Source organism: Falco biarmicus, chromosome 2, assembly GCF_023638135.1.
Source record: "Falco biarmicus isolate bFalBia1 chromosome 2, bFalBia1.pri, whole genome shotgun sequence".
Lineage (NCBI taxonomy): Eukaryota > Metazoa > Chordata > Aves > Falconiformes > Falconidae > Falco > Falco biarmicus.
Window position 1 is genome coordinate 4351943 of NC_079289.1, and position 15300 is coordinate 4367242.

Consider the following 15300-nt stretch of genomic DNA (forward strand, 5'->3'; position numbering starts at 1 on the left):
TCATGTGCTTCTCCTCCAGACATACACTGGCTCAATACTGGTGGCAGTAAACCCCTACCAGCTCCTACCCATCTACTCACCTGAGCAGATACGCCTGTACACCAACAAAAAGATTGGTGAGATGCCACCACACATCTTCGCAATTGCGGACAACTGCTACTTCAACATGCAGCGCAACAACAAGGACCAGTGTTGTATCATAAGGTGAGTTTGTGAATTTCCAAATGGGCCATATCCTGAAAATGAATGCTGAGCACCTTCAGCGTTGGTTGAGAGGGAACAGCTTATCAAATAGACTCGGCAATCTGAATGATCTATTAGATCTTCCATCCACATATTCCCAGTGCAGAGGTGGTCTCTGTGGTCACTGTTCCTAGTAAAGATGTTTTATCGCTCCTTTGATACTTACCCTACAACCCAATAGATCTCATGTTACCTTTAACCTTCCCTTTTAAATTTAAACTCAATACTCCTATAGACATCAAAGATGCAAAGATCTATATGTTCTGCACAAGGAAGGGCAAGGGACAAGCTTGATCACTGGACCTGTTGTTCACATTGCTGAACTGGTGTCTCCGTGCATGGCTCTGCTCCGGACTGATCAACCTTGGGCACCAAGAAATCCCTGGTCACAGTTATGGGTATAGTTCATTCCTGTATCTGTCCCAAAGGGTGATATGACCCAGATTTGGTTCCCTGAGTCCTCCAACACGATCCTGTCAAGTTCTGAGCCCTCAGACAGTCTTTGTGCTTTCAAGACACCACTTTTCTCCGAGGCCTGCCTACCCTAAGTTTTGTTGCATAAAAACATAACTTGGGAGCATCCCATGCACAGTATTTCAGGTACATGGGACTAAAATGCCATGCAATAATGATCACTTTGCAGCACTAAAGAAGCATCAGAGGAGAGTCATGGCCAGGCATGATGCAGTGTGACAGTGGTCAGCCAGCCCTCAGAAGTGAGGCAATTTGGCCATGGAACCAGGGCTGGTTACTGAACACCAGGAAGGTCCATTTCAATTACTTATATTGGCTCTCTCATATATCAGGCTGTATACTCACACTGAAAGATGTCTGCCCAGCTCTTCCTCTCATACCATCACAAGGTAACAGCAGTTATCTTCCAGTGGAGAGAAAGCTTTGAGGAGTAACTCTTGCCTCCTGCCCCACGATCTTCTCCTCTCCTACCTGCCCATTGGTAGGGCAAGCCTAGGGGACCTGTGAAAGTGTCTTTCTGCCACTTAAAAGGCAGTATTTCAGTCTGCTTTGTGGTGCATTTTGGTGGTGAAGATGCCCCAGGGGACCAGCTAGCCCCTGGATCATAGGGTCATGGTCTGGTGTCCACAGCTGGAAAAACACTGTCTGAAAGTTCTTCATGACCTTCTCACTGCTGATTGAATGATGGTATTTGCTGGAAAGACCCAAACCCAAGCAACAGGTTGGGCCAAATGGGCTGTAAAACAAATCTGGATCTTGCCTGGAAGCTGTTTGGTAGTGTGCCCTACCATTTGTCCTACAACCAGTTCTCAGGATGCTGGAAACCCATTCATATTGGCCTCACCCTACCTATGCTCACAGAAGAGGCACAGAGACAGCAGTCCTTTTGGAGACAGAGAGAGGGACCCAGGCAGGGATGCAGCAGGCTTTCACTGACCTCGGTTCCTGTTGTCTTTGCAGCGGTGAATCCGGAGCAGGGAAGACAGAGAGCACAAAACTGATTCTGCAGTTCCTGGCGGCGATCAGCGGTCAGCACTCCTGGATTGAGCAACAGGTCCTGGAGGCAAATCCCATCTTGGAAGGTGAGGCCCTCAGATAATGGAAGCATTTTTTTGTTGGGGAAAAAAAAAACACATCAGATTCAGGAAACCCAAAATATGGGCAAATGTAAGTTACTTTTGTTGCATTTTGAGTTTCAAAAGTGACAAAATAAAAAAAAAATCAGAAGCAATGATATAAACATTTGTTAAAAAGAATATTCATTTTCTTTCCACCTGAATTTACTTTTCGCAAGACTAATAATCATTGATTTGGGGCCTCAAATTTTCCATTAATATTTTTGACCACTATTGCTGAAAGTGAAGCATTTCAGCTGACCTGAATTTTTTTCCCAATTGTTTTATTTACTTAAAATTGAAAATACTGGGTTTTCCACTTAAATCAGTACTTTTCCCAAAAAATTTCAAAACAGAAACCTGAATTTTACCTAATTCTCTGTGTAGTCTGTGATTTCAAAAATGCTGATCACCAAATACACAAAGCTCTTTTGAAAAATCTCCCCACCTCTTCCAGTGCTGGAATTATAACTGTATACAGAGCACCCATATCCTGTAAATGCTGCATTCAGCTACCTAGATTTTTGTTTTATTTGACCACAGCTGCAAAAATCCTATTCTTTGCTGGTTCAGCAGAACATGAGATTAATTTGACCTGAGCTTCACAGACCAAACACCTTGTGCTAGCAACACACAATAGCAAACCCCACCTTTTCCTTCCAAGATCAGTGAATGGCAACAGAATGTAGAATAAGAAATAAAGGCAGTTCAAGGAATAACCAGATAACGATAATCAGCTTGTGGCCTCAGTAGGTTTCAGTTATGGCATGAAGGACACAACAAGGTTCTCAGGGCACCTCAGGGCTGCCTGACCACTGGCATTGCACAGCATCATGGTGCATGGCATGCACTCAGGGCGGTTTTGAACACACTGCATCACTGCTAGGGTTGAAGGGAAGAGATTTGCAAATGCAAATACATTTTAAAGATCTCCATCACCTGCCAGCAATCCTGGAGCATAAATTCCAGGGCATGTTGGCCACGGTGCTCATGCCAGCAGTCCGCACCCACACAGAGGACAGACATGGGTATCTGTGTCCGCACAGTCTGTTTGCAGGGAGAAGTCTTCTGCTGAGGGTTGGGTTAGTCCTCTATATTTCACTGAAGAACCAGCTCTTTCCTTTCCCTCTCAGTCACCAAATCACTCACCAGCAGCTCTGTCATTTCCTGCATAGCGTCACCTTGCACGCTGCGGCATCCTCCTGCCAGCCTTGCTCAGCCCACTTGTATTTCATCGGCTGCTGCCAAAATCCTGCTGTCCTAGCCCTTCTTCCTGGATAAGGTCACCCCATCCTCATGGCTCTTTCTCTGTGATCCTCTCTGCATTTCCGAGGACAGCCATCTGCAATATATCCTGTTTCCCCACACTGAGACGGAATTGAGCCAGCCAGCCTTAAGGGAAAGGCTTTGGGGCTGCTTTTGACCCCCTCAGCCTCACTCTTCTAGGTTTTTTTTTTTGCCCATGAAACCAGATCCATGACCCTCTCTGCATCAGGTCCTCTCCAACCCGCTGTGATTCCTCCCTGCAGCTTTCGGGAATGCAAAGACCATCCGTAATGACAACTCCAGCCGATTCGGGAAGTACATTGACATCCACTTCAACAAAAGGGGAGCCATCGAGGGGGCGAAGATTGAGCAGTACCTGCTAGAGAAGTCCCGGGTCTGCAGGCAGGTAAGGTGATGCACCTGCAAGGTGTGGGAGCTGGCAGTGCCCCGGTCGACCTTTGCAGTGCTGTTGTCCTCACAGAGCTGACACGTGCTCTTCTACTGCAGGCCCAGGATGAGAGGAATTACCACGTGTTTTATTGCATGCTGAGAGGCATGACGATGGAGCAGAAGAAGAAGCTGGGTCTTGGGAAAGCCACGGACTACAACTACCTTGCGATGGTGAGAGCGCAGCGAAGCAGAGGTTCAGTGGGGCGATGCAGTGAGAGCTTGTCAGCAAGGCAGAAAGAAGAAAGCGGTGCTTTCTCTGCAGCCAAGAGCTGCTTTGCTGCTTGTGACCTTCCTGAGTCTTAGCCACAGGGCTTGTGGGACTTGTTTGTCCCACTACCACAAGCTTCACAGCCGTAGTGCAAACCCCTAGCCCCTGTGTATAGACTGGGTTATTTTCACTCTTCCTGTGGGGCAGGGCAGAGGCTTGGATGCTTTTGGTGTTTGGTGCCCAGACCACTTGTTTGGAAATAACCAAGGTGTTAGATATGACCCAATGCTCTTGCAGCAGCGACAGACAGGGAGGAGTGCGTGGCTGGGTGGCGCGTTCTCAGCAGCACACAATGCCAGGCTGTCTCTGCTCCACATGCCTGACTGAGCCAGTGATCTCCAGCCCCACTCCCTACGTACCAGCATGGCAATCCAGAGGAGCTGGTAGAAGCAGGTGTAATTTAGGCTGGCCCGTCACCAGCAAGATGGGACCCAGCTTTCTATCTGGATGAGTGGAAGCCTCTGGCACATTTCCTTCTCAGTCTTTATCCCCATCTCAGGGAGCATTTTCTCCTCTGCTGACTACAGCCAGGCACAGGGTAGCTGGGGACAGCAGGGTAAGTGCAGGTCACAGGGCTGAGCACTAAATCATAGTATACACCGAAGGGCAGAGCCAGATCCACAGGTTCAAAATCTTCTTTTGCTCATCCATCCTGTGAACAAAAATGTCTACTGATTTAGGATGTCTACTGATGTAGGGGCAAGCCCTGCACAGGTTAGAGTTATACCCAGGTGCTCTCGGCTTTGGCCCACGCACTGTGTGACCTCTTTGCCTCCCCAGGGTAACTGCACAACCTGCGATGGCAGAGATGATAGCAAGGAGTACGCCAATATCCGCTCTGCAATGAAGGTACTTATGTTCACCGACACGGAGAACTGGGAGATCTCCAAGCTGCTGGCTGCCATCCTGCACATGGGGAACCTGCAGTACGAAGGTAAAAAGGACCAGATATGGGGATGGGGTCCAGCACACCTCTGCTCTTTATTCTGCATGGTGAGAGGGAGCCAAGCTCAGGGACGGAGGGCTGTGTCCAGACCACCTGCCATGGTGCCATGCCAGGGACTCAGGTGCTCATTGTGGCATGTCAGAAAGGGTGAATAAGTCTTACCTGCGCACCCTGCAGGGCTGCCAGACTCCAGTATCCCCAGCGACATCCACCTTTTCTGAATGTAGGGAGGATGAATACGGCCACAGGCCATTCAGTAGACTCAGGTTCTGCAAGGAGAGACTAATGGAGTGTTTGACGAGTGCCTGTGTGGTTGGACATGCCTTTGTAAACCGCCCTGCTGCCAGAAATGGCACAGTGATTTACAAAGCCTCTTTGGAAGTCAGAAAGCTAGAAACATTTTTACCCCACCAGTCATTTAGGGTGTCTGGCAGAGCAGCGTACAGGTCCTTTGCAGCCAGCAGCAGGACTCCAGGTGCTGCATGAGCTTTTCTCTCCCTTCTGATGGGTAGATTTTGACTGGCCATCACACCGAGGTGGTGGACTAGGACCCTTTCCCTCACTCCGTCCACCTTCTGCAGAGCCACATCCCTTGCTGATGGCTTTCCTCCTGCTTTCTTCCCCCAGCTCGGACCTATGACAACCTGGATGCCTGCGAGGTTGTTCAGTCTGCGTCGCTAATCACTGCAGCATCATTGCTGGAGGTCAGTGGCTCTGCGGTGCTGCTGTTCCCTTTCTGGCTTGTTCCCATATTTGTAGTATTGTGGCAAAGCTTCCTCCGAGCCAGGCTCTCCTTGCACCACCAGCTCTAGGAGGCTGAAGAGACCTGGGTAAGCCATACTTTGCCCTGTACTGGCTGCATGAAGGTGGATGTCTCCATCTGAGCTGGGTATCTGAGCTTCCCCTCATATAAGTGGAGAGAAACAGAACCTTTGGTGGCAAGTCATCCTAAAAAAGGCATCCAAAAAGCTCAGTCCCTAAAAAATGAGTGTTTCTCTCATTGGGTTCATTGCAGTAGCTGAGACAGAGATGTCACTTACACTGTGTGTATCTGAAGTGAGGTGAGGTTGCCCACACCCAAACCATCCATACAGTGCTTTGAGCATCCTTCAGTGGCCTCCCCAGCAGGTAACAGCGCTCCCTCAAGGGACACCATCTCATCTCCATAGGCACCGCTGGTCCCAGAGTATGATCCACAGCTGTCTGCAGGCTGGTTTTGTGTACTTTAGGGGGTGGACATTTCCCTGGCTTGATCTCAGAAGTATGAAAAGGGGTCAAGGGGATGCAAAGCTACATTCATGCTGGTAGGATACAGCTTTGCAGGCTTTGCTTTGTCATCTGCTCTCCCCATGCCTCATTAGCATCTGACATTAAGTCACAAAGACAATTTCCATGGTAAAACACTGTATAAAAGTGTTAACTACTCTCTGAAAGTACCTGTGACATCATTTGAGATATTTGCCCTGTATAGCTGAGAAAAGTCAGTTACCACCAGCCATGGGGGGCTGCGCTGTTCCTCTCTGGCCACGCACGTTCAGGCCAGGCCGTTCTAAGAACACCTTGTGTTTTATAAGGTCAGCAGCAGTGTTTGGTGGTGTCTCTGCCAGGTTGACCCTCAGGACGTGATGAACTGCCTTACCAGCCGGACTATAATCACCAGGGGTGAGACTGTCTCCACCCCTCTCAGCATGGAACAAGCGCTGGATGTGAGGGACGCTTTTGTAAAGGCAAGTCTTTAGGCATTCCCTTCTGCTCCTGTCGATAAATAGAAGAAATCCGCTACTTTTGAGCCCAGGGCGTCCAGTGCCCAGGAGAAGTGTCTCACTCGGTGCCCACATGAGCTCAGATAAGCAGATGGCCTTGAAACTGTGTTGTCATTGGGATGGACGCAGAGCTGAGATGGAAGGAGAAGGTTAGATAGCCTGGCCTTCAGGGGATTTGAAATCTGGGCTTGAGACTGTCTATACTCAAAGGTGACCTATGGAAGGGGCCAGCCTTCTGAGATGACTTCACCTCAACTTCAGGAAAACATCCCAGCTTAAGCCCCAGGGTTAGATCCCCAGCTGCTATAAATCAGAGCAGCACTACCAACACCTGTAACACCCACACCTGAATTGCAGGATTTGGGCATGTCTGCAGCAGTAAATAAAGCTGAATTTCACAGTAGCAGGAACAGAGCAGTTCAGCAGCCATCAGAGCACTTAAAGCATTACCTGAGGCTTTGGGGTGATGGAGGTTGATGGGGTGGGTCTGCATCATTGCTGTGCTGTTTGCGGCCCCACGTAAGGTTGCAAAACAAGCATCAGTGGTATACTTTGGCCAGCTTGGTCTCCCTGCTCTATCTGTGGGGAACCGGTAGATCAAGCTAGCTGGTATGATACCTAACTAGTTTGCAAATCCAGGCAGTGACTACTCTAGTGGTGATGGGTGTTTGAATCAGGCTCCCCTCCTGGTAGCACTGCTGTAACTTATACAAAAGAAATTAATAATGCTGTAAAACATGGAGTTCTGGAACTGCTGAAGCAGCAGTAGCTGCTTCATTAAATCAGCAGATTGTTCAGCTGGTGCCACAACATTTAAGTCAGCACCTTGCCCAGGCGAGATGTCCTTGGCTTGTGTCATATGACTCTGCTGATCTGCAGAAAGAGATGTTTAGAAACCAAGAAAAGGACTGTCTGGCTTTACAGCAAGCCTATAGATCCAAAATTTAGGAATATCCAAAGCTGGGATTTTGCTTTCAATTGTCTTTTATCCAGGCTTTCAGGTCCATTTTCTTTGATCTACATAACAGCTGCTGAAGCTTTAAACTATGCCAAGAGTCTGGCATAGATGTTGCCGAGTGTGTCCTCAGGGACTGTCCAGTTGCTGGCCATGCTTTAGGGAAGCCTGTGCCATCGTGAATGAAGTGGTGCTGTGGACTAGCAGGGCGACCTGCTAACCTGTCTCAGTGACCTCCATGTTTGGGACATTGCAGGGAATTTATGGGCGGCTTTTTGTGTGGATCGTGGAGAAGATCAATGCTGCAATTTACAGACCTCCTTCCCAGGAACTGAAAAGTATCAGGAGATCCATCGGCCTCCTTGACATCTTTGGCTTTGAGAACTTCACTGTCAACAGGTATGGAGCCTGCAAAAGGACAACCAGATCTTAACATCCCTTCACCAGCCCAAGCTCAAGGTCTTGCAGTCCTTTCACTTCTCCTGAGGTGAACAGGACTGGGCCAAGTCTTTTTCTGTATGAGAGATTATCAGAGCTAATCATTTTTATGTGGGAGCAGACAAATTTCCTGAACTTTTTGGTTTAAGCTACACACTTATAATGGCTATTAATGTTTTTGGAGAGAGAAACTGGTTATCTGAACCGATAAGGAAATTCTCAGCCAACAGCAACCTTACTGAGTGGTTGATGTGGTCTGAGAGTATTGCTTCAAGCATGGAGAAAGATAGACCATGGTGGATCTAAAGTGGCCTTTCCTTGACCTTCCCTCCACAGTTTTGAGCAGCTTTGCATTAACTTTGCAAATGAAAACCTGCAGCAATTCTTCGTGCGCCACGTCTTCAAACTAGAGCAGGAGGAGTACAACCTGGAGAACATCAACTGGCAGCACATTGAGTTCACAGATAACCAGGATGCCTTGGACATGATTGCCATCAAGCCCATGAACATCATCTCCCTCATTGACGAGGAGAGCAAGTTCCCCAAGGTGTGTTTTGGGCTCAGCCCTGCTGCCAGTGACTCTCTGGTTTTTACCCCCGTTGCACTTGCTTGCTGGCACCCTGTGAGAGGTCTGATCAGCCCCAAACACACATTCATCTGTGGGTTGCCAATGCATAGCTTTTATTGCTCTGTCACATTTTCTTCCATGAGTATCACAACCAAAATTAAAACAAGTTAGCATTTCTGCTGGAAGGACATGCCTGCAAGAGGCTCGAGAATAGCCTTTGAAAAAGTTTAAGAGAAAATAACATTATATATACTCCCTTTGGAGCACTATGTTGAATATAGCACAATATACTAGTGATATTTAATCAATTTCTTTAATTTCTGCACTTGAGATACCCCTTCCAACACTTCACAAAATAAATACACATTGTCACCCAAGACAAAAAAGAAATGCACTATTGATTGGAAAATTATTTCAGTTGGACAAACCCTGGTTTAACATCAGATCTTTTCCTGCACAGGGTACAGATGCCACCATGTTACACAAGCTGAACTCCCAGCACAAGCTTAACACCAACTATATTCCTCCAAAGAATAACTACGAAACCCAATTTGGCATCAACCACTTTGCTGGAATTGTTTACTACGAAACAAAAGGTATGGGGCAGCTCCAGTGGCACTGCAGTTGTGAGGGGATGCTCGGGGGAAGGTGATCTGCTGCTGCATTGGAGCAGAGCAGGACTGTGCTCCTTTCCTGGATGCAATGACTTGGCCCTTCAGTGGTGTGTATGAGCTGCAGTTTGGTGCTTTTCCGTTTGTGTGTGCCCATGACAGAATTGCAGTGCTTTGCACGACATGCATCTTTGATCCAGTCTCAAGATGCACCTCTTTCTTCCTTCTCTTGGTCTCCCTTTCTCTGCCCACTCATCACTCCCACTACCTCCCCAAGAACAGCCAGTATTCCAGCAATCCAGCGGCTGCTTGTAGAGCACATACTGCCCATGTTGCACTGTGTCATCTCTCTATTGTCCCATTATTTTTCTAGGTTTCTTGGAGAAAAACAGGGACACGCTGCATGGAGACATCATTCAGCTGGTGCATTCCTCAAAAAACAAATTCATCAAGCAGATCTTCCAAGCAGATGTGGCAATGGTAATGCAGGCGGGAGAAGACCTTTATTCACAAGGAGGGGTGTTCTTGGGGAGGAGTGGAAGATTTGTAAGAGTCATATTGCTCTGATGCTGTTTGGGGTGTTTCAGACCTGTTAGTGTGAGCCAGCCATCAGAAAGCATTAATGCAGAGTCACAGGTACACCCATGCTCACGCCCCCAGTTCACTGCATTCAGCTCGTCAAATATTATTTTGCACTGTGATTGCTCCTGTCTTGTGCAGGGTGGGAGCGATAAGGTTTGTGTTTGTAGAAATCCAAGAGAGAGCTAGCCCCTTGAGCTGAATAGTCCAGATCTGTGTATAATAGAGTGAGAAGTGAAAACCAAATACCTGTAGACCAGAGCAGAACGAATGGACAATCCAGCTGGCCCTTAAGCACAGCAGCAGGACTGGGAGGGACCACCCAACAGTCTTGTTTGGCTGTAAAGACAGCAGAGAGAGGGGACACCAGTTGCACAAGCTGAACTTCAAAGTTCCCCTTTCCACATCCCAGTCCTCCAGGAGCATATGTGCTTACTCCATGCTCAGTGTGGGAGAAGATCATGTGTGCTGAAGCTTTGAAGAAAGGCACAGTTATTGCTTTAACCCTTCCCACCCCATCTGAGCATTTATTACTGGGATATCAGCTTAAATGCTGAGATTAGTGACTATTTCCATTAAAAACACAAATATATGATGTTTTCTTGAGTAAGTTGAACATCTACATCTCCCCACTAAAATGTCATCAGTCCCACTCCCAAAATTGAAGTACAAACTGTTTTAAACTATCAACCTTGCAGAACCTGAAAATCTACACAGGTAGGTCACCATGGCCGAATCCCCCAGTCCTTCCCTGGGCAAAGCTATGGGACTGCCAAGGGTGTGGGGATACAATTTTCCAATGCAACCAAGTTTTTTAGAAGCTGGAGTCCTATTTCCAAATGCCAGCCAAGGCCACTGATGGTCCAAGGGACTTAGGGACTTTCAGGAGTGCCAAACAGTTTTAAGTGCTCAATTCCTTTGCTTGCTAAGGCAAAGGAATGGTTAAATTCCCAAGAAATGTCTTTAAATAGGCTGCAGACAGTTTTGCAAGCCTTGTTTGTAACCTTTAGTCATTCAGTTTTGCTCCTGCTGAAATGAATGATCAATGTTAATTAGGAACAAGATAACATTTATCAGGGATTGACAAATATTGACAAATATTTATTGGCACGACACTCCCGGTGGGTTCAGAGCTATCCCCAGATGTGGATGCTCACGCTGAACTAGACGCTAACTCCCTTAGCATCAGTGCTGCCATTTACTTTGCTTTTTATTGCTTGTTCCTCACTGCTTTTTATTTTCAGTGCAAGCTTTGCAGTTCACCTTGGATATGATTTCTTGCTTCTTTGGGCAAAGCAGAGATGCACTCTGGGGAATCGATGAGAGGGAGCGCTCAGGTTTACAGAGTCATGTAGGCTTCTTCACAGGGACATTTACCAAGCACCTTTAAAAGATAATGGAAGTATATAACAGCAAAATTGAAATCTTCACCTGGGCATTGTCTGCAACCTGAGACCTTTTAAAGCATCAGAGCAGTTCTTTTTGAGATAAACATATATTTTTTTATTGTTCCATTAAAAATATTCAGAATCTGTCCCGAGTAGTAGCCCCTGTGCTTTGATACTTTAACAATCTCTGATTTTCTTTTTTGGATGAGAGACTTGTAGCCAGACTGGCATGGAACTGCAAGAGGAGCAAACATTGTGCACCAGCTCCCCTAAGTACACACAGTGTTAGTGTGAACTGGGAGCGCACAAATCCCCTGAGCACGATGTAAACAAAACTGCTCAGACAAGCAGGATCCAACATGGGGCTGAGATGATTTTGCCATTGCTTTCCATCAAAATTCCATAATCTTTGCAGCCTCTTTCTTAAAACATTCCCCAAAAGAAGGAGCATATGAGCCTGGGTCGTAGGAATTGATTGCATGTAGCAAAGAGCTGGGAGAAAGGCTCTTCTTGGAAGTGTGCACGCCTTCCCCAAGCATCAGTGAGACAACCCGTGGAGAAACCTTCCAGAGGCACTCAGGCCAGGTCAATCAAATCTATCTTCCCTTAAGAAGAGAGGGCTGCTCTGCTAAGAGCTAAATCAAATAATGAGGTGTTTTGCTCAACAGCTTCCAACTTTTGGTCCTCAGGAGCTTACCAAGGAGTTTGTAACATTTTGTGAGTCAGTGAAAAGCAAGTCCGTATCTGCTTTACCTTCAGCCTTTCAAATGGGATCCTTACGTGCCAGAAACTTGAGAAAGCCACACACCAGAGGAGTTTGAAAACTAGTCGAGAGTGTTTATTTGAATACAGTAGTAACTGTTTGGTCTCTGAAAGACATAATATTTGTGCACAACAAAAACTGTGTGGTGAACTGGGTATTGCTGGAGCACATGGGTATGTGAAGCTGGTTTTATGCATGCCCATCATGGAGGAGGCCTATTTGCATGTGTTTGCTGAATTGGAACATTGCTTTGAGTGGTGCCAGGTGAAATGATGGATTCTGTGGGATTTGTACACCATTACTCTGAGGAATCAGCTAGTGTAGTTTGACAGCACTGCTTGCTCAAGGAACAGGTAGAAGGAGAAGTGGAGGATGGAAACTGGTGAAGGGAAAAACAAATAGGAAATTTGGGGGATTTCCCCTTGGCAAAAATATTAATTCTATGGAAAACTTTTGATTTGTTGGATTAAAATCCAGGAAGAAGGGAGGGATTTCTTTAGAATTTTTGTGAAAATCTGTTTTTTCCCCTGGCATCTTCCCAACTGCTGTGTATTGAGAGCACCGGTCACAGGAGAGCAGGGATGTGAGAGGGAGAGGAGTGGGGATGGCTGAAACTGGATGGATAATGAGTGACATTAAAAGATGTAGAAGAGTTGTTCCAAGAAGCAAAATCTGGACAGTGGCAGCTTCAGGGGTGTCCCTCAGCTTCAGGGGTGTCCCTCAGCTTCAGGGATGTGAACATGGAGAAAAGGGGAAAAGCCAGGAGGGGGATAGACAACACTCTAAGAATGAATTTGTTTGTAAAATATTTTAACATCTGGACCACCAAGATTAACAATGTCAGGATCCCATTTCAGTTATTCTTTCTTTTCACTATTTGCTCTTCTCTGTCTCTGTTTTGTTTTTGTTTTTCACCCGTGCTTCACGTAGTTTCTCTGTGGCTATGCATCCAGCACATTTGGCCAGTCGCCCACACCCACACCAAAGGTAAACTGAATACACGAGTTCCTCTGTTATATATTCATTCTCCTTGGCAAGGATTGTGCTTTGCTCTTGTTGGTTTATTCCTCTTCTTGCACTATCTATAGAAGATCCATTTCAAGCATCCAATGTGATGGAGAGCATTTTTACAGCTTGTTGAATAGATACAGGTGTATGACTGTCATTTATTTCTAGAATTCAGCTCAGAAGAGCTTTGTAATGACAGGAATTTGGTTTGGATAAAATCAGAACCAGCCTGAGCAAAAGTTCTGAGGATTTTTTTCTGATATTTGAATCATGGTTCATCTGTGGCATTTGGTGGTTGTTTATCATGGTGCCACTGTTGGGTTCAGTGGGACATTATTCCTCCATGCAAGTGCAAATCTGGCCCTGTGTTGCCCTTTTGGGGGCAGGAAGCTGACAGCTCGTGTGTGAAGAGAGACTCCTGGATTGCATTTCTGGATTGCTTGGAAATGCCATCATTGTCGGTGGGGTTAGTTCTTGTCCAGAGGAGAGTTCAAATCCAAGCCTTCAAAGACACAGTTAATATTGAACTTTGCCATGATCACCAAAACATGCTCTTGGCACATTTTTAGGTCTTTTCTGTTGCATCTCAACTCCTGACTGGTTCTGATAGCTTCCCAAACCTTTCTTGCTAGATATTTGGCCATAGGGTAGCATACTGTGTGCTAAAGTTTTTATGTTAGCTTTGCAACTCTGCTCACATTTCCATGACAATCTTTTGATATCCAGAGGGTTATGTTCGAGATAGATCTGACTTTCAAAATTCAGGTCCTTGCATGGGGCTGAATTTCAACCCTTCTTACCTGTGCAGTGTCTCGGATGTTTGGACTTGGAATTCCAATGAGGAGGATCAGACCCTAAATGACCCGAAGCCATTCATTCCAGAGTTGGACTCCTTTCCCCTCCATATCATGATTGCAAACTGTTTAGATTGCAGCATTTCATTGGGCCTGTCTAGAGTGGTAGCAATGCCACGCGCACACACACAAAAATCCTTCCTGAGTTAGCATATAGTGGGATTAAATCCAGGAGAAGCTTGTTGTGCAAAATCTCTTAGAAAAGCCCAGGCCAGTCTTTTTCTCTGAAGACAACAGGAGATACAAAGAAATGGGAGGCATAATGCTGATGATTTCTATGAGTTTTGTTGTTGTCATAGTTGTTCTCATAATATAGCCTCTAGTTTTGTACATTTTCTAATTAATAATAATTGACAGCATTTGTCAGGCACTGAGGCAAGGGTGGAACAGCCAAGCCAACAAAAATTTTCCAAATACATCAACATCAGTAAGTTTTATAAAATGGGGGGGTAGTTCAAAATAGGGGGGTGTAGTTCCAAACTCATCACTGTTATGTAGCCCATGTCAGCTTTGCATCTGAAGGCACTTTCCAGACAGCACAGCCTTTAGGAAAGAGACTGTCTCTTCACTATATGTACTGTCTCTTCACTATATGTCACTGCAGAACCTGCTGTGAGGGGCCCTCAACTTTCTCTGGTCACCTGGAGGCCATCCAAGTGACATTGCATATAACAAAATAACAAACAAAACCCATCATTTTTCTCAGACTTCAGAAAAAAGGCTGAGAAGCATCATGTCATGTTGCTATGGTCCATTTTAGTGACCTTATAGTCCTAAAGAGATGAGATGACCCTCCTTTGACCAGAACCTTTCCCCACAGTACTGCCGGGGGTACATGCTTCTCTCTCTTTCCCTAACTCACCTTAAGAAATTAATCTTTCTGCATTTCCACCAAAGCCATTGCTCTGTCAGGCCTAGTGCTGAGCAGTGTTCCTGGTTCACCATGCAGCCTTCTCCTTAAAGGAGGAGAAGGTGCAGAGGGACAGCATTAGTAACTCCTACCATTTCTGTCTCAGTGACATTTCTCCTTTTAACTTGCCTTTTGCCTTGCTTCTGTTTACTTGGTTTGGATGTCAAAAACTAAAAAAACCTTTGTCATCATCCTTGCTCAGGCTCTGGGTCTGTATGAAGACCATCCTACCCACCATAACTTTGAGTCCAACTTAATCCACTGAACCTGCCGGGTGCAGGTAGGCTGAGCTGGTAATTGCCTTCTCAGCTGTGGACATGTAAGTACCTAAACATGTCCAAGACACCAGAGAAAGGAGCCTGAATAGGGCCCTAGAGATTTTACAGCTTCACAGAGATGCTGGGAAATGTCCTGATGCTCCAGCTGTGCCACTGGACATCTTGGACACCCCATGCTGTGGGGACATACTCTTGTGTTCTTCTGGTGATATCCTGCCTTGACTTCTATCTTTATGTTACTGCAAACAACCATGAATGTGTTTGCACCCCTAAAGTTCAGGCTGGCTTGAGTTGGCAGAAAGAAGTAGCATTGAAGGTTGTCTGAATGTTGTGCTGGTCTGCCCATCCTTCTGAATTCTCTTCTGAGATGGAGCTTCTCTGTAACCATGTAATTCTCTTCCTTTTTCTTATTTTTCTTTTCCA

The 15300-nt window shown here is 46.2% G+C and overlaps 1 protein-coding gene across 5 annotated transcripts in view; it reads left to right on the forward strand.

Annotated features, from left to right (window-relative positions):
• The window catches only part of MYO7A (myosin VIIA), a 108150-nt gene that overhangs the window by 49477 nt on the left and 43373 nt on the right, over positions 1-15300 (forward strand). For 3 of the 5 annotated variants that reach the window (XM_056328325.1, XM_056328324.1, XM_056328326.1), the window contains 12 exons: positions 20-204; positions 1678-1799; positions 3362-3504; positions 3606-3719; positions 4597-4750; positions 5390-5466; positions 6370-6489; positions 7737-7879; positions 8255-8465; positions 8947-9082; positions 9471-9577; positions 12758-12814. In XM_056328325.1, coding sequence (XP_056184300.1) covers positions 20-204; positions 1678-1799; positions 3362-3504; positions 3606-3719; positions 4597-4750; positions 5390-5466; positions 6370-6489; positions 7737-7879; positions 8255-8465; positions 8947-9082; positions 9471-9577; positions 12758-12814 — 1569 coding nt within the window. The remainder of the gene's footprint in view (positions 1-19; positions 205-1677; positions 1800-3361; positions 3505-3605; positions 3720-4596; positions 4751-5389; positions 5467-6369; positions 6490-7736; positions 7880-8254; positions 8466-8946; positions 9083-9470; positions 9578-12757; positions 12815-15300) is intronic. The other 2 variants (XM_056328327.1, XM_056328328.1) reach the window with 1 other exon arrangement.